Below are 26,652 nucleotides of genomic sequence, written 5' to 3'. Positions count from 1 at the left end.
TTCTTTATCTGATACATGTATCTTCTCCATGCTAATAGCTAAAAAAATCAAATGTGACATGCTTCCAACAAGTTATATAAAAGAAAGAGAAGAAGTATATGTATAATAAGTTTCATGGGGGAACCACCCTAGAAATCAGAAGCTAGGAGCCATTTGGCTCTCGTTGGTCTTCAATTGCCTAGGTAAACATGGGTACCAGTTGTACATTCTGTCTCGCCACTTCCATGCATGTATTTCTGAATTCATCCTCTTGCTAGCTAGGCTCTCATAAATCTTGATGTTGTGGGGTGTATGTTAGAACCTGATACCCCTACTTATGTGCAGTAGCTTGATATTTGAAAAGATATTGCGAGTATGACGTAATCTTGAACCATATCAAGAACAACATAGACGACTCACATAGAACATCATAGATGATGATGTTCAAGCAACCACGACAAGAGATTATGATTTGATGAACTCGAACATCAATTTTATATATATAAGCACAACTCTAGAAGAGTATAAGTGATCTATTAATTCTTGCCTAATGCAATAATCTAGTGCAATAGAACTTTCTAGCCTATTTCTTCTTATAAACCTTGGGTAAGACCCATATGTTGACTTGTTTGATGACTATGGCTTCTACCCAGTGTTTATATATTCCTCTCCAAGGCCCTCATACATGCAAGTAGGAGTCATACTCCTAGTAGGATTCTACACTCAAGTTCTAATGGAAATAGAAGTCCTAATAGCACACCACTCTTGAATCCTAGTCCAATTAGGATTTGAGTCACCATACCACAATATCCGCCTTGAAATTAATCCTTTGAAGTCACCTTTTGTCCTCCAAGAATTTGCTCCAAGTCAGCTCCCTTTTTATTTAGGGTTATTTGGATCGGTGTCATTGCAATTTTGCAAGTTTGGAAAAATACCATTACAATTCGTCTATTTGGAACCATGCCATTACAATTTGTTTGTTGTCTCAACCATGCCATATTCTACGTATCCAACGATGTTGGGTCCACATACAGACGTATATACAGCTGTACACTTTTTGTATGGTCCAAAATGCCCATGGTACTTCCCCTCTCACACTCAATGACATGCAGGCCCCACGCGTCATTTCCTTCCTCTCCTTCCACCTCTTCTTCGTCTTCCGCCATGGCACCGGAGGAGTCTAGCTCCGGAGCTCCCCCCACCCCACCACTTGTGATCTCGTGGGTGCCAGGAAGGGCCACGCGCGGTTGATGACTCTGCCGCTAGTATCCTGCTTGTTGTCGACGCCCATCTCCTCGTTGCGTGTGCCGGATGTAAGCGTGGCAAGGAAGAGCACGAAGCTACCACCATTAGAGGGCAGCGAGCTGGACCATTGTGCATGGATTTGGCCGCCATGGATCCTTTGTGTGTGGAGCTGGACCTCGGCCCATCCCTCCTATGTGGATTGGGCGGAGATTAGCTTTGTGTGGGTGTCGCCGCCACCATGGATCGAGGCCTCGCCGTCGCTGTGCTAGATCTTGTCGCTGACGTGGTCTCCCTCGCCGCGTCACTAATCTCCGGTGCCGCAGATCCGGTCACGATGCCGTCCCTGCTACACCCTGGTTCTGTGCTCGTAGCTCCATGGTCGTCCGCGCCGCTAGATGCCGGCCACGGCGAGCAGCGGTTCCTAGTTGGAGGAGCGAACGACGAGGGTGAGGGCCGCGGGCCCACTCCAGGCACGAGCGCGTCGGTGGTGGTGCTGACGGTGAAGAGGTGTACTGGTGGCCGATGTGTGGGGAGGGAGAGAGGGATTAGAGAAGATGACATGCAGGCCCGGCAAGCAGTGTCTTGGAGGCATTTTGGCCCATACAAAATTACCGTAGCCTGTATGTGGGCCCAATGTTGTTGGATACATAGAATATGACATGGTTGAGACAACAGACGAATTGTAATGGCATGGTTCTAAATAGACGAATTATAATGGTATTTCTCTAAACTTGCAAAATTGCAATGGCACGGATCTAAATAACCCTTTTATTTATACTCCCACCTTGACGTTGCCCCTACCACAGGGGCTCATCCACATCACCATGATGTGAGTGTCAATGAGAGCTCCTTCGTTCTGTAGTTTGGTTAACCACACCACCTTCTCCTATGGCCCTCCATGCCATAGGTTTGTACCACCTCCGAGCTACACATGCTCGCTAGTACAACAAGGTCGCACTTCTTCCAACAGCTTGTAGTTTCGCCTCTATGACTATTAGCTTTTGGAACCGTCTTTGTAGCCTCACACTTGACCAAGATTGAGATTTGAATGCATGGTTTTGATGAGATGACTCCTTCTCCCCATGTTGCACCACGCTTAAGATTTGTTATCACTCGGTATCCTACATTAATCCAAATATTTTTTTCATAATTATCTCTCATTTCCATGTAAGTTGCATGACTCCACCTTGAACTGATAAGCCACAACCTTGGAGTTCTAGCCACCTCACAGATATTAAATTCTTTTTTAAGCCCAGGATATACCAAACTCCCATCAGTGTGCAATGTGTTCCATTATGCATCTCCAATGTGACTGTTCCCACTTCAGTGACTGCATACTCCTTGTAATCCGCTAAGTGAATAGTTCCATTCGCCACCAAACATATATGGAAGAAACTCCTTGAATCTAGTATTCACTCATGAGTATTACCTAGTTGACCGACGTTAAGTACATCATTTTCGTCCTCACTTGAGCATGCTCCTCTCATAGTCTTCAAACTTGGACAATCTTTATTAAGTGACCCTCCTTGTCACATAGGTAGCATGTAAGTTGTCCCTTGCTCTTGCCTTTCTTCTTCCCATGATTATTACTTTTCCCACTCTAGCTGAAATAGTCTAAGCTTGATCACTCAAAAATGAAGATTCTTGTGGCTTGTTTAAGGACTCCACCTCTAATAGGTATGCAACTATTTCATTGAAGTTGAGAGTAGTTTTTCCGATGAGAATATTCATCACTTACTACTCTCATGATGGTGGTAAGGATGACACCAGAATGACAACCTTATCGTTCTCCTCAATTTTCTCATCCACACTAACCAGTTGCATGACAATCTTGTTGAAGACATTTAGATGGTCGATGAATCATGTACCTTTCTCCATGCATTACCTGAATAGTTGACACTTTAGTATGCAATGATTTGTCAATGCCTTTGCCATATACAACTCCTTTAAGTTCTTCCATAATTTCGTCGGTTAATTCTACTAGATTAGCATGTCTTTTACCTCAACAGAGAGACATAGTCGAACTATACTAATAGCCTTCTGCTCCATCTCCTTTGCCATTAAATTTATCTACTTGATTCCACATCCCTGATCTTGTCTTAAGTTTGTGCTTCTTAGCCCTCCTAAACACAAAATCAAATCAATCCGACCTTGGTTTTGGTACCACTTGTAAGAATCTTGTACCCCTACTTATGTGAAGCAGCCCTTAGATCTTTCAAAGGATATTGTGAGTATGCCACAATCTTGCACTGTATCAAGAATGACGTCGACAAATGTAGTAGAAAACCCTAGATGAGGATGTTAAAGCAACCACAGACAAGATATTAGGATTTGCTGAAGCCAACCGCAAGTCCACAATTTCTGTAAGCATAAGTCTAACAAGATGCAAGTGATTATTACTCTCTCACAACCATACTTGACCCTCTAGGACCTGCTAAATATACAAGAATCTAGTGTAATAGACCTTTGTAGCCTAATCCTCTCAAGCGCTCCTATTGCTTCTTATAATCCTTGAATGAGACCCGCTCTGCTATCAAATGAACATCAACTGAAGGAAACGATAAAATCATTCTCATTTTTCTTGATGTAAACTTGTTTATGATATTATGAGGATATGCTTTGGTTCCATACCAAATTTGTTATTTTCAAAAAAAAGTTCAGTGTTGTTAAATTTCAAAAATTATTAAATGACAAAGAAAACTAGAGTGTACGCCATAAGTCCGGAACTTTTCAATCATCGAATTGAGGGGTGCCACTTCATTGAAATCATCGTTTAATTCTTTGAAGGGACTAATAGTTGCATTAATTATAACTCAATAAACACATTAGTCCATAATTTGGATGTCATTAATTCACCAAAACCCATCGGGGCAAATGCACTTTCAGTACCCTCATCTCCTTTACTTTCCGAGCGTATATCCGATTGCGAGTAAACATGTATATGCCCTCTATAATCGTGTGAATACAGTTATACAAACGCTAATAAAGGAAAACTCACGAATAAATGCACAACAGAATGCAACATGAAGTATATTTGCAACAAAAAAAAACAAGTGCCGGTTGCTTCGCATCGTTACACAAATGTAAGCCTGTCGATGACATGGATCCTGGTTTTCTGATCGACGTCGCATGCATGCTCCCAACTGCCGCTTAGACTAGTCACTTGAGATGAGTGAGTGGTGAGACCAGTCCTATATATTCGTAGTAATAATTAAATAGTGTGCCTGCAGGAATCAGAGTCACACACCTCTCGCTCATTTTTCAGCAGTTCCCTAGTGTGTCGTCATTCTATATAACGGCGGCCACCGAAAACCCAACAAACTAAAAGATGGCGTCCGCTGGCTTGCTCATTTTTCTAGTCGGAGCCACCGTCGTAGCAGCTTCACCTCCTACTCTTTCTCCTCCTACTTCTACTCCTCTTCCTCCTCCACGGTTGGGTGCTCCTCTCTCCCACCTCCTCCTCCGGTTGTTGCAGCCGGCGGGCCCAAGGTGCCTGCGCTTTTTGCATTCGGTGACTCCGTGGTGGATACGGGCAACAACAACTACGATGCTGTTTGGTTGGATGTTTTGTAACGGTATCTAATTACAGCGGCAACTAAAAACAGTAGATTTTGTTTGTTTTCTCCCCACTGTAAACAGATCACGCCGTAAAGCGATACGGGCTAATAGAAACTTGATACCGTCGAAACCCGGGGCGTAATCTGTTCGGTTCGTCTCGTCTGTTCCATTTCCATCTCCCCGCTTGTCTGCTCCGCGTCCCCCCTCGATAATCTTCGTCCAGTTCGTGCTCAGCGCCGGCGCCACCCATCCCCACTGCCTCATCCTGCAGTTGCAACTGGTCGCGAATCGAGCAGTATGAATGCCTCGGGATGCCCACGCTCGCGCCGGACGTGGCCGTCTGGGGCGCGCTGCTCTCCGGGCGCCGCACCGGCTGCACGACAACGTCGAGTTGGGCGCGCACGACGCGTGCGAGGTCGTGCGGTGCGAACCCGTGGGACATCGGCACGTACGTGCTCGTGGTCGTGGCCACCGTGGCGTGTGGCAGAGACTTCGGCCGCGGCGGTGCACGGGTCGAGAGTGAGGGGCCGGATGAGGGAGGCCGGCGTCGGCGAGATTTCGGATGCACGAGTTCAGTCTCTGTGGCCGTTTATTCCGATTCCTTTAGGAATGGGAACCAAACAAAATCAGTATTCGCTTAATTTGTTTCCATTTGCGGTGTCTTTCATTACTCTTTGTGTCTTTCATTACTCTTTGCGTTTACGTTTACATGATGCAACCAAACAGCACCTACATCCGGACCCTCATCCGGTCAAATTTCCCACAGTACGGCAGGGACTTCCCAGGCCATAAGGCCAACGGCAGGTTCTCGGATGGCAAGATCAAGGCTTGTTTAGTTGCCAAATTTTAGATGTGCAAAGTTGGCAAAATGTATTTCGTTTGCATTTTGTAATGATTGTTCAACCGTTGACTAATTAGGCTCAAAATGTTCGTCTCGCAAAGTACAACCAAACTGTGCAATTAGTTTTTAATTTCGTCTAATTTTAGTATTCCATGCATGTACCGTAAATTTAATATGACGGGAAATCTTCTTTTTGCGTAGTGCCAAAGTTGAGAGTTTGGAAGGAACTAAACAAGGCCCAACATAGATTTCCTTGTATATAGTCCCTCTGTCCCGCATTGACTGTCGCTGTGGTAGCCGGTACCTCTGTCCACGTTCACAGCTTGTGCCGTGTACCTAGACCATTTCTTAGTCCACATTCATTTAATCTCTGCCGTACCTTGTTAGAACTAAAACGACTCTGATAAAGGGACAGAAGGAGTAACTTGGATCTGCATGTCTGCATCCAAATCCGGACAACTACGGTTATCTAGAGTAATTTGAGCGAACATATAAAGATAAATATATGTGCAGCGTCTGCTCTTGGATTGAAGGAGATGCTGCCGCCGTACCTGGACAAGAACCTCACCATGGAGAACCACAAGACCGGTGTCAGCTTTGCGTCTGCGGGGAGCGGCTACGACAATGCAACATGCCGCACTTCGATGAGAAGATTATCCAAGGCTCCAAGTAGAATCTACCATATATATGTTTCTTTCTTGTAATTATGTTGTTCTTCTGTTCAGAGAGTACGTACAAGGCAAAAGTTGGGATCATGTCACAGCCTCCAGTAGTATTCTTAAGTAGGCTTTGAGTAATGTCATGATGGACCTGTAAGTCGGCTAGTGTTGCCGCTGGGAGTAAGGATGGCAACGGGGATATACCCGTCGGTTATCGTCGGAACGTTCTCTTCCCCGCTACGGAGAATTCATCCCGTCCCCATCCCTATTAACTGTCTCGGGTATAGATTCTTGCCCATCCCCATACCCGTCGGGTATCGGTCGGGTAACAGATACCCGACGGGTACTACATACCCGATAAACAAGGACACTTGGGGTCGCAGCTTTGCAATCGGAGATGTTTCTTCTTGACCCGGGTATAAGTGTCGGAGTCTCGGAGATGGCGAGGAGAAGGAGCGAGGTTGCGAGGAGGACGAGCAAATGTGGCAGAGAGACCGAACTGAGGAAGCGAGGGGCACGAGCGCTCGTGAGATAGGCGTGCTTGTGCTGCTGGCGGAGATGGTGAGAAAAAATTGAACGAGGGTTCCTAGAACATACAAACTATATATATGACTGTTCAGATTTGAACCAAAATACCTATATTGAGTTTCTTTTGGCCTAATACTCGCATGACAGCTCGAATAGTCGGGTTCTCCAACGGGTAACGGGGACGGGTAAACAGGGAACGTTCCCGTACCTGCTATACCCGTCGGGTATGGATTCTTTCCCATTTAGATGCCCGCGGGTAAAGATATGATCCCATCCCCGTTCTCTAATGGATCAAATACCCGTCGAGTATCAGGTATCGGGGGCCGTTGCCATCTTTAGCTGGGAGCGTCTGGGCCAAGCCAATGTACCGTGCACTATTGATACTCGCTGTGTGGGAGGTTGGGAGGACAGCGAACAATTACGAAATCCTTAGAACCTATCTCTTCTTTCTCCCGTGCTCTGCTGCTCGATGCAGTGCCGCCGTTCTCTCCACCGCGCGTGCTCGCCGGCAGCCACTCCTCTCGGCCGAGATCGCCACGTCTGGTATCAGAGTCGTTATCCTTCCTTCCCCCTCCATCTGGATCCGTAAAATCCCGGTGAGAAATTGCGGATCGGAGTATCGACGCGTTCTGCTCGATTCGTTCGATTCCGGCGACAACTCCGGTTGGTCCGACGAGTTTACCTCCACCACCACCGCCGCCGCCGCCGCTAACCCCACCACCATCCGCTGGCGCGCAAGCCCAAACAACCAACCCTAACAACCCGCATGGCGACTGCTGAGGAGAAGCTGGATGCGCTCGCTGCGCAGATGAAGTCTATGCTACTGCTCATGGAGACCTTCAATCGATGGCGTCCCAAGGTCGACCACTTCTCCACCGAGCTCAGCAAGGACGTCAAGAATCTCACATCGCGCATTGAGGCGTTGGAAGCACAACCCCACTCTGCTCCGCCTCCGGCCCGGTCGTGCGAGGAAGAGGGGTGGGCCAAGGGCCACGGCATCACATCGATTACACAATGGACTGACAAGGGGGCTTTAGTCCTCCAGCAGCCCCTGGCCAATGGTCAGTATTCTGGATCCCCACCTCATCTCATTGACATGGGTGATTCCTCACAGTACTATCACACACATGTGCCTTATCATTACCAGAGGGAAGTTAGGTTACCTAAGGCTTTTTTTCCTAAGTTTGATGGGTCTCATCCTAAAGTCTGGAAGGAAAAGTGTGAAAAGAACTTTAACATGTATCACATTCCTATGCATTTGTGGTCTTAATTTGCCACTATCCACTTTCATGGTAGTGCTGCACTTTGGTTGCAAACATATGAAGCACAACATTCTGATTCAGACATTTTTAGTTGGGCTGAACTCTGCATTGCTGTTGAGTCTAAGTTTGGTAGAGATTTATACCACAGCTCCATGAATGACCTTTTGCAAATTAAGCAAACCGCTGATGTTCAAGAGTATTATGATAGGTTTGAAAGTGCTATGCATAAGGTCTTAGTTCACAACAAATCCTTGGTTGATGTTTTCTTTGTGACCAAGTTCCTCTAGGGACTGATTCCTGAGATACAAGCTGCTATAGTTTTGCACAAGCCTCAAACAGTTGATGTCGCCTTGTCTTTGGCTCTCATGCAGGCTTCCGCGCTGGAAAATCAGCACAAGCCATATTTCAAGAAGAATGCTCAGGATTTTCACAGAGCTCAAGGTCGCCTTCCACCTCCATACCAACCTGGTATTATGGGACCCATACCTCAAGCAACTGAGGACAACAAGCCCCGGTGGGATGACAAGTTGTCTGCTCTTCGTGCTCAGCGTCGAGCGCAGGGCCTGTGTATGAAGTGTGGTGAGAAGTGGAGCAAACAACATCGCTGTCCTGACAAGACAGCACTCCATGTGTTGAAAGAGGTGCTGCATGCTATGCAACATGAAAGCAGTGGTGAAGACAGTAAGACTGACTATAGTGATGAAGAAGATGAGTAGGTTTTCCAGCTTTCCAGTTGTGCTGCTGAAGGTGTTTTTTTAGTAAAGGAGGTTTCCCCTGCTTTTGTATTAAAAGCAAACAAGCATCCAAGTTCAGCGTTTTAGGCGCGCCCGCCTTACAAAACAGTTCTTAGTCTGACGGTGACAACACCGCATTGTTTAACGCCACATTGGCAACTACATCCTGCTCCAGACGCCCTGAGAACACATCAGACTCCCGTAAACTCGTTGCAGCGCTGGAACCCGTAAGCCGAACACCCAATGGTGCCAACTCTGATGACGATTCCACCTGATTGTACCACATCAGCTTATGCGGCATTGATGCTCTGCGTTTTAAACTGCAATTTAAGAGGCTAATAGGCCTGAATTTTTTCAAAGTTCTAGCATCAGGTTATTTAGGGATGAGAGTTATCATAGCAATGTTGAGTCTGTCGAGATTTAAATCTCCTTTCTCAAACAAGCTAACTAAGTTCATGAAATCACCCTTAATCGTGTCCCAGAAAGTTTTATAGAAAAGGAAAGGTAAACCGTCAGGACCAGGAGCACCCTCTGCATATGAGCTAAAAACTGCATTCCTAACTTCATCTTCAGTAAATGGGGCCTGCAAAGCCTCATTTTCATCAACAGTCACTAAATCATCCTCATCCCAGAAATCATCTTTCAACCTAACTCCATTGCTTGGTTCTTCTCCAAAAAGATTTTTATAAAAGTTTACAGCATGTTCCAGCATACCATGGTTATCATCAATCCAACCATCAGGGCCTTCAAGACCATCAATCCTTTTTTCCTATTTCTTTGATTGGCTACTGCCATGAAATAAGCAGTATTCCTATCTGTCGATAGAATATGCTCGGCAGTCCACCGAGGGGTATCCCGCGATGGTAGATTTATCGGTGGGGGTGCGCGTGATCAGGAACCGGATGGTGACACAAGGCGCAGAGACAACGATTTAGACAGGTTCGGGCCGTCTGATCGACATAATACCCTACGTCCTGTGTCTTTGGTGTATTGTATTGAATACATGATGTCGAGTAGAGGACCCCTGCCTCTCCTTATATACTCTAGAGGGGCAGGGTTACAAGTAAAGTATCCTATTTGGTACTATACAATGTCTTGCTGTGCACGCCGAGCAGCGCCGTGCACGCCTTGATCTTATGGACCGGGCCACCTCCGATGGTGCGGCCCATGTCTTGGGGGCCATACCCCTACAGTTAATCCCCGAGCCTGACAGTAGGTGACGCAGTCACGTGGTGCCAGGGTCATAAAGTAGAAGACCAGCCGAGCAGACAGCCAGTCCCCGGGCGTAGCCTCGAGATGAGAACAAGCACATTCACCGCAAGGTGAAGTGTGCCCACTTAGTCCCCGAGCCTGCTGGAAGATAAAAAATGAATCTTGTAGCAGGGTCAAAGAAGTCTGAAAGCTTGCCGACGTCGTCTGACATGCACGTATCAAGACCCCAGACGTGCTGCCCAAGATCAGCACCCTGATCTAAACAGCATGGAGCAGCTTGGTAGCACAACGATGAGACGTAGCAATATCCGAGCAGCAAGGGAGTCCCCACGCGTCGCTGGCGATGACCGAGCACCGAGGAGCGAGGAGTCCACGACGTCGCTGGCGATGTCCGAGCACCGAGGAGCGAGGAGTCCCCGGTGTCGTCGGCGATGACCGAGCACCGAGGAGTGAGGAGTCCCCAGCGTCGCTGGCGATGATCGAGCACCGAGGAGCGAGAAGTCCCCGGCGTCGCTGGCGATGACCGAGCACCGAGGAGCGAGGAGTCCCCGGCGTCGCCGGCGATGACCGAGCACCGAGGAGCGAGGAGTCCCCGGCGTCGCTGGCGATGATCGAGCACCGAGGAGCGAGGATTCCCCGGCATCGCTGGCGATGACCGAGCACTGAGGAGCGAGGAGTCCCCGGTGTCGGCAGCGATGACCGAGCACCGAGGAGCGAGGAGTCCCCAACATAGGCGGCGATGACCGAGCACCGAGGAGCGAGGAGTCTCCGACGTCGCTGGCGATGACCGAGCATCGAGGAGTCCTCGGCGTCGCTGGCGATGACCGAGCACCGAGGAGCGAGGAGTCCCTGGCGTCGCGGGCGATGACCGAGCACGGAGGAGCGAGGAGTCCCCGGTGTTGCCGGCGATGACCGAGCACCAAGGAGCGAGGAGTTCCCGGCGTCGCTGGTGATGATCGAGCATCGAGGAGCGAGGAGTCCCCGGCGTCGCTGGCGATGACCGAGCACCGAGGAGCGAGGAGTCCCCGACGTCGGCAGCGATGACCGAGCACTGAGGAGCGAGGAGTCCCCGGCGTAGGCGGCGATGACCGAGCACTGAGGAGCGAGGAGTCCCCGGCATCGCCGGCGATGACCGAGCACCGAGGAGCGAGGAGTCCCCGGCGTTGCTGGCGATGACCGAGCACTGAGGAGCGAGGAGTCCCCAACGTCGCCGGCGATGACCGAGCACCGAGGAGCGAGGAGTCCCCGGCGTCGCTGGCGATGATCGAGCACCGAGGAGTCCCCGACGTCGCTGGCGATGATCGAGCACCAAGGAGCGAGGAGTCCCCGGCGTCGGCAGCGATGACCGAGCACCGAGGAGCGAGGAGTCCCCGGCGTAGGCGGCGATGACCGAGCACCGAGGAGCGGGGAGTCCTCGGCGTTGCTGGCGATGACCGAGCACCGAGGAGTGAGGAGTCCCCGGCGTCGCTGGCGATGACCGAGCACCGAGGAGCGAGAAGTCCCGGGCATCGCTGGCGATTTCCGAGCACCGAGGAGCGAGGAGTCCCCGGCGTCGCTGGCGATGACCGAGCACCGAGAAGCGAGGAGTCCCCGGCGTCGTTGGCGATGTTTGAGCACCGAGGAGTGAGGAGTCCCCGGCGTAGGCGGCGAGGTCCGAGCACCGAGGAGTCCCCGGCGTAGGCGGCGATGTCCGAGCACCGAGGAATCCTTGGCGTAGGCGGCGAGGTCCGAGCACCGACGTAGCTGTCGACGTCCGTGCGGTGAAGTGTGCCCACTTAGTCCTTGAGCACGAAGAATCCGAGGGCCGAGGAGTAACCGGCGTAGCTAGCGATGAAGCACGAGCGGCGAACAGTCCGATCAACTGGTCAGTGACGGAGTCCATGAACCAAGCGGTCCGACCAGTTGATCGGTGGAGAAGTCCGAGCATCAGGTGGTCCGATCACCTGGATGATGATCCTGCAATACAAACATGTAGAACGGGTAGTACATGATGCACAAATAAATAAACTCCGGAGAAAAATCAGCAATGGTGATAATAACAGCGTATGCAGTTCGGCGATCAGTTGGCATGAAAATAAATTTATGTTTAATATAAACCGCCCGAACAGTTAGTGTGTAGCTGAGTCTCCAGCCCTAGCTAGCCCATAGTCCATAACGTCGAGCGCGGAGCCCGTGCACGTGTAGGAGGAACAGGCGTGACCAAGGAGCCACTGCCGACCACCCATAACGCAGAGCGCGGAGCCCGTAGCATGTGTAGGGAGAAGCCGGAGACAGGGCCGTCTCTAGAGGAGTCAGAGCATCAACGCGACTGTTCGGGGGTTCGAAAAATCGTTTGGAGAGCAAACATGGAGAAAACAGTTCGAAGAAATATTATGACAATATATGGAGATTGGAGAATATTTAGAAGAATATTAAAACGTGACTTAGCTTTAGATAGAATGTCTGGTCAGCGGCGTATGGCGTTATCTGGTCGGCGACGTAGGCAGCTCGCTTGCAGCTCGGTAGCAACAAAGGATGTCGGCGAGGGCCGTCGGCAAAGGCCGCCGAGCGGTGACGAGTCGACGGCGAGGGACGTCGGCGAAAGACGTCGGCGAAGGTCGTCGAGCGGTGACGACGAGTCCACGGCGAGGGACGTCAGCGAAAGATGTCGGCGAAGGCTGCCGAGCGGTGACGACAAGTCGACGGCGAAAGATGTCGGCGAAGGTTGTCGGCGAAGGCCGCCAAGGGCAGCGGCGGCGAGTCGTCGACGAGGGCTGACGAGAGTAGCAACGGCGAGTCGTCGATGAGGACTGACGAGAGCATCGGCGGCGAGTCGTCGACGAGGGCCAACCAGAGCAGCGGCGGCTAGTCGTCGACAAGGGATATCAACGAGAGCCGACGAGAGCCATGGCAAGTCATCAACGAGGGCCGGCGAGAGCGGTGACGGCGAGTCGTCGACAAGGACTGACGAGAGCAGCGGCGGCGAGTTGTTGGTGAAGACGACCTCGAAGGTGGTTCCGAGATCGGATCTGCTGTCGCAAGGGCTGGTGTAGCAGCGATAAATCGTCGTCGTGAACCGGGATGGATCTCCACGAGATTGACAACGAGAACGCGTTGTTGATTTGAGATCCATCTGGCTCGCCATGGATCAAGCGCACACCCCTACCTGGCGCGCCAACTGTCGATAGAATATGCTCGGCAGTCCACCGAGGGGTATCCCGCGATGGTAGATTTGTCGGTGGGGGTGCGCGTGATCAGGAACCGGATGGTGACACAAGGCGCAGAGACAACGATTTAGACAGGTTCGGGCCGTCTGATCGACGTAATACCCTACGTTCTGTGTCTTTGGTGTATTGTATTGAATACATGATGTCGAGTAGAGGACCCCTGCCTCTCCTTATATACTCTAGAGGGGCAGGGTTACAAGTAAAGTATCATATTTGGTACTATACAATGTCTTGCGGTGCACGCCGAGTAGCGCCGTGCACGCCTTGATCTTATGGGCCGGGCCACCTCCGATGGTGCGGCCCATGTCTTGGGGGCCATACCCCCACACTATCCCCTTCTTTAACCTGCCTATCCCTAGATCTCTGGCGCGCTTTAATCTCTTCCATCCTTCAGATGGCTTCCAAGTCTTTGTTAATCTCTTCCAACCTATCCCTCTCATTAGAATTTAGATCTCTCATCTCAGATTGACTATCTAGCTTTTGGAACTCCTCAAGGAGCTCTTTTTTAAGTTTCTTGAGGCTAGCATTCACGTTAATAGCCCAACCCTTAACCTTCTTTCTTAGTAACCTGATTTTAACCTGCCATATATCCAGAGCATCACTAAACGCACAAGGGTAGCCCAAGTTTTATTCACCAATTCTTTAAAGTCAGCTTGTTCCAGTCACCATTTTTCAAACCTAAATAGACTAGGCTTTTTCCTCTCCTTAATCCCACAGTTCAAGATTAGTGGGACATGGTCACTAGAGCTCTAGCTTTAACCGAGACAAAAGCTAGAGGAAACTTTTGCTCAAAGGAGGCAGTGCACAAAATCTTGTCTAACGCAGCCATAATAGGTATATCCTGATTATTGGTCCAGGTGTATGCCTTGGCAGAATTCTTAAGCTCCACTAAACTACACATATTAACCATCTCTTTAAAGAGATCAACCCATTTATGATTAATATTCCCATTACTTTTCTCCTTCATATTAGACACTATGTTAAAATCCCCCCCAATAACAGTAGGACCCTCCCAGTTATCCAGGAGATTTCCTAGCTCTTGTAAAAAATCAGCTTTTCCCTCTTCATAAGGTGATCCATACACCACAATCAATCTCCACACAAGTTTGTCACTTCCATTCTTAACCATAGCTGCTACGCTGTAAGAGCCTACTTGCCAGGATAGTACTTCAAATTTAATACTATTGATCCCGACTAAAATTCCACCGGCAGTACCCACAGCTGGTAACGCCTGCCAACAGAAGTCCTTATGGACATAATTAAGGAAAGACTCCTGAAAATTTTCTTTTTTAGTTTCCTGAAACCCAACGAAATCAAGTTTATTATCATGTACAAAATCAGTTATGCACTGAAGTCGGCCTTCCTTATTAAGGCCTCTCACATTCCAGAATGCACCTATCATTGGAAACCTTATTCATATTATCTACCCCCTTGTCTTTAGAGACAACTTGCGTCCATGATTGACTACCACATTCCCTACTGTCCCCAATAGGAGAACTAACAGAATTCACCAAAGGAGGAAACTCCACCGACTCTACCTCAATAGTGAAATTTGCAGGGAGGTTAACCTCAGGATTATTTTCTTTGAAATTTCTCAAATTATCTAATTCATTCTGTTTTAAACCATCAATGGTTTCATTAATACTCTGACTATCAGAACCCAACTCAATACCAACATTAAGAGCTTTATCATTCAAAGAACTATTGCTTTCAAAAGCAAAAGAGGATGAATAATTTTTACATTTCTCCAGAGTTTTCACTTCTTTCAGCTCTTGGGCCCTTTGCATGATGATAGTTTTACCATCCTCAGGAACCCTTCTTGGTCTTGGAATTCTCAAGATAGGACCCCAACCAGTCTTCCTCTTTTGAGCTTTCTTTCCTGCCTCATCCTGAATTCCATTGACCTCAGCTTCAATATTAGGTAGGAGCCCAGATTCCTCTAGAGTAATCATATCATCTTCATTGGTCATTTCCTGCTCATCATCCGAAGCGTCTAATTCCATCCTTTTCTGCAGTGTAGAACACTCCTCAGTAGCTGTATCCCTGCTAGCGAACCTTCTAAACTCCTCCCATCTTGAATGCCTGGACTCTTCCTCACGAGCACCATAAAGCTTCTTTCCAACTATCTGGCAATCAGATCCCCGTATCTGAGCATATTCTGGTGTGACCTCCACTGGATATGTGTTCTCCCCAATTGGAAGTTGCTCAGTCATCTCCCCCATACTATGCAAATGATGTGCGCTACTGAAATCCAGACACTGTTCCACACTTTTACCAGTCAGATCCTGCATTGACCAGTCCCTCACCTGCTCTTTCTCAGCAAAAGAATCCCATGATAGCTGATGTTATAATTCTCAGTAAAAGCACCTTTCTGAAAGCCACTCAAGTGAAAGGTTGATGAAGATGGATAAATCTTGGCCTCCAGTGAATACACACCATCCATAGAAGAAGCCTCAAGGCTGCTCCCAGCCACCATTGTCTTATCTGCTTCTTCTACCGAGACCCCCACATCAGAAGGCAACTTCCTGTGTGGTGAAACCCCCTTGTTCACTTGACTATTAAGAGCCAATTCAGAAATACATAAATTACTAACTGCCACATCCCCCATCAATTTGTTACTTACTAACTCTGACAGCAGAGGTTTTCCTTCCATACATTCCTTCAGATATCTATCTTGATCAACAAGTTCTATATTCATCTCCTCCATACTAACTGTCTTACACCCCGAGCTGCTATTGGGTTTGCTGACCGGGGTTTTTTGGGTATCTGCAGAAGGACCCTGGGTGTGAGGGGGCTGCTCTTTAGACGGTGGATCATCATCCAGTAAGTCATCTTCCTCCCCATCATCACCTAGATCATCATCACCTCCATCCCCTCCATCGTTTCTCGGATTAGTCTTTATCTTCTCCTGTTCTGCTTCCACAGTAAAAACAACTACATGGAGTTTCTTGTTCATCTCATATAGGGATGAAAACGGTATGGATATTTTCCGACCGTATTCGAAACCGAATCCGTTTAGAGGAGTTGAGATCTGTCCGTATCCGAGTCCGGATATCCAACATCCGATACCGTATCCGTATCCGAATACTCAAATCGCATATTTATGATGTCGATATCCAATCATATCCTATCCGACATAGTTGACACTATCCGTATTCGAATCCGAATCCGGATAGAAATATGAAAACAAATGTAATATCGGTGATATCCGTTCGTATCCGATCCGTTTTCATCCCTAATCTCATATAGCCTTTGATGTGGAATTTTGGAGAAACCCTTGCAAGCCACCTTAACTCTTAATGTTTCATAGAAAGACTTGAAAAGAGCTGACCAATCCACTTCAGTCATAAGACCAAATCCAGAGACAATTTGGGCAAAGACCCTCCAATGATCTTGGTGGAATGCCATTGCTGCACCCAGACCTCTTGTAGCTCACCATAGGGTTTGAGATCACCAAGCCACTCTAGAAGCTCCACTTGTACCCCTTCCTTCCTTAAGATGAATGATGCATAATTCTTGATGTCAGACACTTTCTTGTTGGGTGGGAAACGAACTAAAAAATTGCCAGCCTCCAACTCTCTAATCTGCCATGGCCAGTCCTTAGAGAAAATCTCAGACAACTCACCCTCCAATTCAGCCAAAGTAATAGAACCAGACTTGATTCGGACAACTCCACAATTTGTGAGATTAAGCCACTGAGTTGATTCAACATCCGGTATTTCTAGGTGATAAAAACCTAATCCAAGGCTAGCACTACCCACATATGCAGCAATAGGGTGATCCCTCTTCCAAGCGGGGCAAGCACTCATATGATGACCAGCAATCCCACATATGAAACAGATTTTTGGCTTGGAACAATTAACCACAAAGTGCCCCGGCTCCCTGCAATTATAGCATGTCAACTTCCTGTACCGACGATCGATGACAAACGGAGGTGGTTTAGAGGTATCAGTACCTTGGGGTTGCCCTTGCTGACCACCTCTCCTAGGTGGCGGGGGAGGTTGCCTCACCGGCGGTGGCGGCCTAGGTGGCGCCTGTTGCCGCTAAGGCGGCTGCTGCCGAGTAGGGGGAGGTGGGGGCGTGGCGCACCTTGGTTAAGCCCCTGCTGCCATGGCCCCCGAACCTGCCAACCCGGCTGTTGATTTTGCTATTGGGGAAACCTCGCTGGATTCTGTTGTACGTTCCTCTGAGGCCTTGGTGGCGGAGGGCGGCGCTCAGGCTGCCAAATCCATCTCCCTCCTTCCTCCATGGGTCTCTTCAACACCTCTGCGTAGGTCCCCTTGTCTTCCCCCTTCTTCCAGATATCTCCCGCGAAACTGATTTGCACCGGAGGCTTGTGGATTCGATCAGATCGATGAACTGGGAAGCAATCGGCCACCGTGAAATCCTTCTGGTCAACCAACTCTCGCCTCACCTAGAACAATCGGCCGGATTTGGTGGTGGTGGCGGCGCAGGACTGAACCCTAGGAACCCTCGGGCGCGGATGTGAGTCGATGGCACATAGTTGGCCGGAGAACTGAATGACAACTTCGTCCTCACCAATCCCGCAAAACCCAGAAGGAATCCCATCCTCAGCGGACGAGCTTGCCCTTCTCTCTCTGGCTGGTGGGGGACGCGTACCCAGGCCCTTCTGACGGGCGGACCCTCTCTCACGATGGGGTCGCGTGGACAGCCAGGGTGGGTGCGGCCATGGGGGTGGGTCAACGTCGTGGTCCTGTCGCGACGAGGAAGAGGCTGGACTGGACCGGTCAACAATCAAGAAATACTCATTCTTATTCGGCCTTTTCGCTGGTTGATTTCTGGATTAGTTTGGGCTGGTTGATGCTGGTTTATTGTGAGAGAAAAATACTATTGACTAGCTAATTTGGACTGGCTAAGACCAACAAGCGAACAGAACGATTGACTCTGGAAGCTCTTGCACCTTCATCACAGAAGACAGTAGCCAATCTCAAGTGCCTAGTTACCCCTGCTACAACGGTGTCTGTTACAGTTGCCAATGGACAGAAAATCACAAGTGACAAGCTGGTCACTGATTTCACTTGGTGGACGCAAGGTCACACATTTAGTCACACTGCTAGGGTTTTAAACATTCCTTGTTATGATTTGGTGTTAGGCATGGATTGGCTGGAGCAATACAGCCCCTGGAAAAGGAAGCTACTGCGCTTTACACATGCCGGTAAACGCATTGCACTTAAGGGTAGTAAGGACTCCCTATCTCACTGCCCCAAAATCAAGCTGTGGAAACTGAAAGGTCTGATGCGTAAGGGAGGTGTGGCTCAGATGATCCACCTTTGTCCAGTTCTTCCTGAGCAACAGTAGGACTCTATCCCACATGCAGTGCAACAACTTATTGACAGCAAGGCAGCTCTGTTCAAGGAACCAGATTCACTACCTCCAGCAAGGGAATTTGATCATCAGATTCCACTGATTCCAGGTGTTAAACCTGTTAACATCAAGCCCTATCGATATTCTCCCACACAGAAGGAGGAGATTGAAAGACAGATCAAAGAGATGTTGGCTAGTGGCATTATTAGACCAAGTCAGAGCCCTTTGCATCCCAAGTCATTCTTGTCAAGAAGGACGGGGCCTGGCGCTTTTGTGTGGACTACAAACAACTCAACAACCACACGGTGAAGAACAAGTACCCGCTTCCCATTGTGGATGAGCTTCTGGACGAACTCCATGGAGCAGCCTGGTTCACTAAGTTGGATATGAGGTCGGGCTACCATCAAATTCCACTCAAATTGGAAGATGAGCATAAAACAGCCTTTAAAACACATCATGGTCATTGGGAATTCAGGGTCATGCCCTTTGGCCTCACCAACGCTCCAGCAACCTTCCAGGCGTTAATGAATAGAATCTTCCAACCCTTGCTCAGACAATGTGTTTTAGTCGTTGTGGATGACATTTTAATCTAGAGCAAGACCTTGGACAGTCATCTGGAACATCTCCAACAGGTCTTCACAATCCTGGAACACCACAAGCTATATTTGAAGAAATCTAAGTGCTCTTTTGCTCAACAGTCCTTAGAATACTTGGGACATATCATTAGTGGCAAGGGTGTGTCTACTGACCCCCACCAAGACTCAAGCCATTGCAAATTGGCTAACCCTAAAGATGCTAAGGAACTGAGAAGCTTTCTGGGATTATCTGGGTACTACAGAAAGTTCATCGGGAACTATGGTGCTATCAGCAGGCCACTGACTGACCTACTCAAGAAGCACACCATTTTTCACTGGAACTCTGACCTTCAACTCAGTTTTGATACACTCAAGCAAGCATTGGCCTCGGCCCCGGTTTTGGCTCTGCCTGATTTCTCAAAAGGTTTCACTATTGAAACAGATGCATCTTCTACTGGCATTGGTGCTGTTCTATCACAAGGAAATCATCCTATTGCATATATCAGCAAAGATCTCGGACCTAAAGCCCATGTAATGTCCACGTACGAGAAGGAATGCATGGCTGTCATTCTAGCTGTCACCAAATGGAAATCTTACTTGCAGCACATGGAATTCACCATATTAACTGATCATCATAATCTCATTCACCTGGGAGATCAAAAGTTGACGGAAGGCATTCCACAAAAGGCTTTTGTCAAGCTGTTGGGACTGCAGTACAAAATCTCATACAAGAAAGGCTTAGAGAACAAGGCTGCTGATGCCCTGTCCAGACAGCCTGACCAACAGCAACTTGTGGCTGTATCAACTAGCACACCGAGATGGCTAGAAATCATCATAGAGGGGTATCAGCAGGATGCTTCAACCAAAGAGTTACTGACTGAATTGGCAGTCACAGGGTCCAATGAGAAAGGGTTCTTCTTAGTGGATGGAATTATAAAATATAAAGGAAGGATTTGGCTGGGACAACACAAAGAAGCTCATAAGGCTGTTCTATTGGCCCTACACTCCAGTGGCCTCGGTGGACACAGTGGCATCACTGCCACCTACCAGAAGGTCAAATCTCTATTTGCTTGGCCACACATGAAGCAGGATGTTCAGGAGCACATAGCAAAGTGTGAGGTATGTGCTCAATCCAAATCTGAACATTGTCGGCTGCCTGGTCTTTTACAGCCTCTTCCTGTACCACCTACTGCTTGGCACACCATAAGCTTAGATTTCATAGAAGGCTTGCCCAAATCTAAATCCAATGATACTATTTTGGTAGTCATTGATAAACTCACCAAATATGCCCACTTCATATGCCTATCCCATCCATACACCGCTTCCACTGTTGCTCAAGCTTTTCTCAATCACATATACAAACTTCATGGCATGCCCTCTGTGATCATATCTGATAGAGATAGAATTTTTACTAGTGCATTTTGGCAAGAGCTTTTCAAGCTAACTGAAACAACTCTCAACATGAGTTCTTCCTACCACCCTCAAACCGACGGGCAAACCGAGCGCCTAAATCAATGTCTGGAAACTTATTTGCGGTGCATGGTACATTCCTGTCCAAGTAAGTGGGCTCAATGGATTTCATTGGCCGAGTTTTGGTATAATTCAACCTTTCATTCTGCCCATGGGTTATCTCCCTTCCATAGTTCCAAGCTCTGTATGGTCATAAGCCCCGCCATTTTGGTATCACAATGGATGATGCTTGTTCTGTCACTGACCAGAATCAATGGTTAGAGGAGCGTCAGTCTGTCTTGCAGCATATTCAGCAGAACCTGTCGCGGGCACAACACCGTATGAAGATGCAGGCTAATAAAAACAGAGTGGAGAGATCTTTTGAAGTGGGTGACTGGGTATATGTCAAGCTGCAGCCTCACATTCAACAATCCGTGCAACGTTGAGCAAATCATAAGCTCAGCTATAAATATTTTGGCCCTTACTTGGTGCTTCAAAGGGTTGGGCAAGTAGCGTACAAGATACAGTTACCACCAACCAGTCAGATACATCCAGTCATTCATGTGTCTCAACTAAAGAAGGTGTTACCCCCTCAGGCCACTCTGTCTAATGATTCTGAACTGGCTCTACTGACCACTTTTCAGTCTATCTGCTGATCAGGTACTGGAGCGCCGTCTGAAGCTTGTGGAACATCATGTGGTACCAATGGAGCACGTGCAACGTCAGTCATGTCCGGCTCATTGGGCAAGCTGGGAACCATCGCCTCCGCCAGCACGTGCCAAGAAGGTGTCGAAGACTGCTGCATCGCGAGGACGCGCTGTTGCTTAAGGAGGGGGAGTGTCACAGCCTCTAGAAGTATTCTTAAGTAGGCTTTGAGTAATGTCTCGGCGAGTGTTGCCGCTGGGAGCGTCTGGGCCAAGCCCATGTACCGTGCACTATAGATACTCGCTGTGTGGGAGGTTGGGAGGACAGCGAACAATTACGAAACCCTTGAACCTATCTTCTCTTCTCCCGTGCTCTGCTGTTCGAGGCAACACCGCCGTTCTCTCCGCCGCGCGTGCTCGCCGGCAGCCACTCCTCTCGGCCGAGATCGCCACAGATCATCCCGGACAGGGCAGTCTACCTCATCTGCTGAGGAAGCAACGACATCGTCCAGAACTTCACCTTTTTGCTGATGGCATAACCGAGCCCAACTACGCTGAATTCATGACCGATAGGGCTTCCACAATTATCCAGGCACGTACGTACGTGCCTTTATATATTGATGATTGATGAGTTAGCACACACTGCCATGATCTGCCAGATGTCTTTAATTTATATTAGTGACAGCAGTGTGTTTGATTAATGAGATATGTGTGTTTCCTTGTACGTACATACATGATACATGAACGCATCAGGCGCTGATTGGCCTCGGCGCGAGGCAGATCGCCGTGGCCGGGACGCCGCCGATAGGGTGCGTTTCCGGTAGTGGCTGTGCAACTTGGCGAGCCGAGTGTGCCCGGACCCGGCGCACTACATCTTCTGGGACGCCTACCACACCCTTCCGAGAGAAGGCTTACAAGATCATGATGGATGAACTCGTCGCCCGATACATCAGATTCCTTTGCTACCAAGAACAACAACCTTTTTGCTACTCCCTTCGTCCCATTGAAATGTCATTTTTGACTTTTACACTTGTTTGACCACTCAACTTATTCAAATTGTTTATACAAATAATAAAATAAATATATCATTATTAAAGTATATGTAATGATAAAATAAATCTTAACAAAATAAATAATATTTATACAAAAAATTTGAATAAGATGAACAATGAAATAAGAAGTCTAAAAGTCAAAAACGACACTTTCAATGGAACGGAGGGAGTACTTCACTAGCCTGCTAATTAATTTATAATTTGATATTTTTTGTCGTCACTGTCAAGGCCTGTGTGGATGAATTGGGGCCATTTGCTTGTACATGCAAACATTCTCTCAACCATTACAAGCAGTTCATGCCATCTTTAATCTATGAACCACAAATGATTTGCCGGGCAAGGGAAACAGACCATCACTACTACAGCCGGGGTTTGTAGAGGCGGCTCTAGGGCATTTGTAGGGGCGGTTTGCCCAGCCGCCCCTACCAAACCGTGGCTACAAATCCTCAATTTGTAGGGTGGTTCGTCAGCCGCCCCTACAAATCAGATTTATAGGGGTGGCTGATAATTTGTAGGGGCGGCTGAATATAATGGAGTACCGCGCAAATCATCAGTTGCACCTACAAATAGGGGCATTTGTAGAGGCGGTTGATAACACCAGCAGCCCCAATAAATAGATTTGTAGAGACGGCTTATCAACTGCCTCTACAAATGGATTTGTAGGGGCGTCTCGTTTGGGAACCATTTATAGGGGTGGCTCAATATAGAGCCGCCTAAAAAAAAAGGAGGTATTGCTATAAATCCTATCTATAGTAGTGCATATATATATTTCTCACATTTGTATCCTAGCTGCAATAATTAAGTACGTGTGGATGAAATGATCGCCGGGGCTGCAATAATTTAACAGCGGCATCATTTTTTAGATAAAGGGAAGTTTATTTCATCGAGCAAAAGACAAAAAAATTCCGGTCTCAACATCGTGAGATGTTTGTGACAGTAAATTATTACAAAGTTTTACTATGGGGTAGACTCCATTGCCCACAGGGCCCCTTTGGATCACAGGATAGGAAGTATAAAGGAATAGGAAAATCTCAGGAATCCAGGTGTCATGCATCTCTATTCCTATGAAAATTCAAAACAACGGAAAGCTGAAAAGAAGTCCTTTGGCAGGAGCACAGGTGAAACACAAGAAAAATTCCATGAAGTCAGAGCTCATGTTTTGTTTCCTATGGAATGGAGTTATAGGATTCTAGGGCCTGTTTGGAACGGAGAAATACAAAACAGAGGAACAAGAAGAAACACAGGAATAGGAAAGAAATGTATGTGCATAACTGAGGAATGGAAAACATAGGAATTTTAAAAGATTTGGTGTTTGGAACAAAGGATTCTGAGTAGCATAGGAATTTAGGGGTTAATGGTAAACATGATCAGCATGTTCGTTTCGTCGTAAATGATCGTGGATTATTTACTGCTAGCTGGTTTCGTGTGAGAGAAAAATACTGTTCTAGCTTATAATCCACGATCGTACACGAGCAAGCGACAGGTTGGATGGCGTGCTGATGTTTGCATAGACCATGGACCCTACTTTAGAGTGTTAATCAATTAGTGCTTTGTCCTTTATCTTCTTGCCTGCACCAACTAGTATTAGTGACGAGCATGAGTGTTTTGGACTTCGTGAAGGAATGGAAAACAAAAGATAGCAGTGGATGTTTTCATTCCTGCGTTTTCTAGGTGAAAGGAAGACTTTCCTTTGGAATACTACAACTCATTTCTTTGATCCAAACACCATATGACGTCATCAAGGTAAAGGATTTGCGTTCCCGTGAAATTCCTTTGCCTATCCTACGTTCCAAACGAGCCCCTAATGCTATGGAACACTTCCTTTGCTTTTCCTATGAACCAAAAGCCAGGAAAGGAAACATTATTTAGGAAATCCAATCCTACAAAATTCCTTTGCCCACCCTGTGAACCAAAGGGGCCCTTAGCATCCACACTCATCAGCCTAACAAAATGGCTGAGATGACGCAAAAGAAATTCATCATTACTTAATCTATTGCTAAACCTCCATCCATATACCGTGAAAATATCTATTGTCAAAATTTCCAATAGAAGGCATACATTACGCAACAAGTTGCACTCTTCCTCCTTTTGGAACAGTGACCATGTCCTGATCCAAAACGTACCCCTATAAATAACCTGTATAAAAGATGAAGTGGGTATATTATTAAAAATAGTATTATTCGGGCTTAACTATATGGCCCAGCACATGGCGCCTACCCCTACTAGAACTAGGAGTTTTTTTTACTTGTCATGATATTATCTAGCCATGCTCCAAACATGTGAATCACGCTTATAGGAGGTCCAAGACAAAAAGATAACTGTACCACTCACCATATGAACTCAGCAAGAACATAACAAATGTTGTATAGTCTAAAGGTTATTACAAAAACAACAGTTCTCGAATATGCTAATTTCCTTTAACTAAATTATTTTTTGTAAGTGTGACCCCTTTATACAGAAACCAAACGAAAATTTTCACCTTTAAAGGTATCTTAATTTTCCATGAGTATCAGTTATATGGCACAAAATCTAGATTCAACATAGCATTATGCATTGATGCTTCCAAAAATTGTCCATTCTAATGAAGTGACCATCTGAATGTATCATTTGATCATTTATATGTACATTTACAAGTCATAAAACTAAATTATGCCAATAGTCAAAGTTTTGACCTACTAAAGATATTGAAAACGAAATGTTTAAGGGTACAAAACTCATGATATCAGCAACAATAGCACTTTTCCTTCTCACAATATTATATAAATTTGTATATTGCTCTTTTAAGGTGGACATGCCTAGCCACTTATCTTGCCAGAATCTAACTTGTTTGCCATCTTGTAATCTAAAATTTCCAAAACTTAGAAATTGAATTTTGACATTCATTAGACATGTCCAAAATTGTGAATCGCTAGGCTTTTTATCTACTTGAGTAATTGATTTGTTGCTCAGGTATATAATTCGCAGTGCTTATACCCAAAATAATGTAGAATTATACTTCGCATGCTTAATGAGAATAATGTACAATAATTAAGTTACCTAGTCTAGGGTTGAATATAAACCACAACTTTTACTGATGAGCAGCGGCGGATCCAGGAAATATTTTAGGGGGGACTGAACAACACTGCTGATCGATCTTAAGTCTCAGCCCCCCTACACTATAGAACATTGCTTAAAAATTCATAGGGGCTCTACAGTAATTTGCACTGATTCGGTTTGGGTAGGGGGGCTTGAGCCCCCCCCCCCCCCCCCCCCCCGCCCCACCGCTGGATCCGCCCCTGCTGATGAGTGGTGAGTTAAATATTCCACAAGTCATATCAACATCAAGAAATAAAAGTATGAACAAAAAGAACATATAAGACAGACGAAAATATACAAAACTCAGCCAACCTTACATGGGCACTATGTCAAATTAAGTTTTACTTCAACTAGCACTATCACAATAAGAATTTTCACATTTCTCTAAAAATAATTACAAGAGGCAGGTAGCTAGCCTGCCTCTTTATAATCGTCACTGTTAATCACGAACAACAAAGGCGGTGCAAATTCCTCGCTTTCGGACGAAGGCGTTTGGCACTCACGCGGATCTTAGTCGAAGGACACCATCGGCTCGAAGATCCTGGCCGGAGGAGGCTACCGCTCATACACTCTAGCACCTCCACGCGCGCCACTTGAGATTTGAGCCAGTTGTCGGTTATGTGGAGAGGGACGGGCACCACCGCATCATGGATCAAGCGGTGGGAGAAGGGTAGCCACCCCATCGTGGATCCAGTAGATGAGGTCTCGATCTGCTGGCCAAGATGGAGAAGAAAGGGATGGGGAGCGGGCTTGGGAGAGCAGGGTTGGTGGAGACGGAGTTCATGGAGACCTAGTGAGAGAGCCACGAGGGGTCGAGAGAATTGAAGAGAGGGACCTGAGAACTAGGGTTTTGGCTTAGGATGGGCTTATAGGGTGTGTTTGGTTTCTTGGCCTGTTTGTAGCCTGGCTAGCCTTAGCTTGCTCCCACCAAGCCAACCCCTAGTTGTTTGGTTATTTGTACTATGTAAGCCTGGCAGTAAATGGTGTGTTTGGTTGTCTGGTTTGGTTTGCATAGTATCACCTCTTCTTCCAATCGGTAATTTCCCCCCCCCCCCTTTGAGTAATTTCATCGAACATGAGGTGGGTGCACATGAGGAGGACTCCTCCGCTTCATGCTCGCCACCGTCCATGTTGATTTTGGTCAATCCGGATCCGGGTCAATAGGACGATATGATGCTCGATGACCTCATTGATGAGCCCCCAATCATGTGCCTCCTCTGGGTCCATGAACCTGTCCCTCTGCATACACTTCTTGATGCAGTCGATGTCCTAGCCCGTGTGCTTGGCGTAGATCTTGTTGAGCCAGTC

General features: G+C 47.4%; 1 protein-coding gene, 1 long non-coding RNA gene and 1 pseudogene across 2 annotated transcripts; 2 read left to right on the top strand and 1 right to left on the bottom strand.

The window, feature by feature from the left end:
* The first annotated feature begins 1,558 nt into the window (after positions 1-1,558).
* On the top strand, positions 1,559-23,944 carry LOC136461462 (GDSL esterase/lipase At5g42170-like; annotated as a pseudogene).
* Positions 14,592-15,515, bottom strand: LOC136538904 (uncharacterized). The gene has a single exon (XM_066530836.1). The coding sequence runs from the start codon at positions 15,513-15,515 to the stop codon at positions 14,592-14,594; it is 924 nt and encodes a 307-aa protein (XP_066386933.1).
* Positions 15,971-21,568, top strand: LOC136538914 (uncharacterized). The gene is made up of 2 exons (XR_010779484.1): positions 15,971-16,047; positions 21,218-21,568. It is a non-coding gene; the product is annotated as an uncharacterized lncRNA (long non-coding RNA).
* Positions 23,945-26,652: the final 2,708 nt, after the last annotated feature.

Source organism: Miscanthus floridulus, chromosome 1 (genome assembly GCF_019320115.1).
Source record: "Miscanthus floridulus cultivar M001 chromosome 1, ASM1932011v1, whole genome shotgun sequence".
Lineage (NCBI taxonomy): Eukaryota > Viridiplantae > Streptophyta > Magnoliopsida > Poales > Poaceae > Miscanthus > Miscanthus floridulus.
Note: the sequence above shows the minus strand (reverse complement) of the source record. Positions and strands in the feature narration are given on the sequence as shown.

Coding starts and splice junctions, on each gene's coding strand:
- LOC136538904 (XM_066530836.1), bottom strand. CDS start 15,515: ATGCAGGATCTGACTGGTAAAAGTGTGGAACAGTGTCTGGATTTCAGT.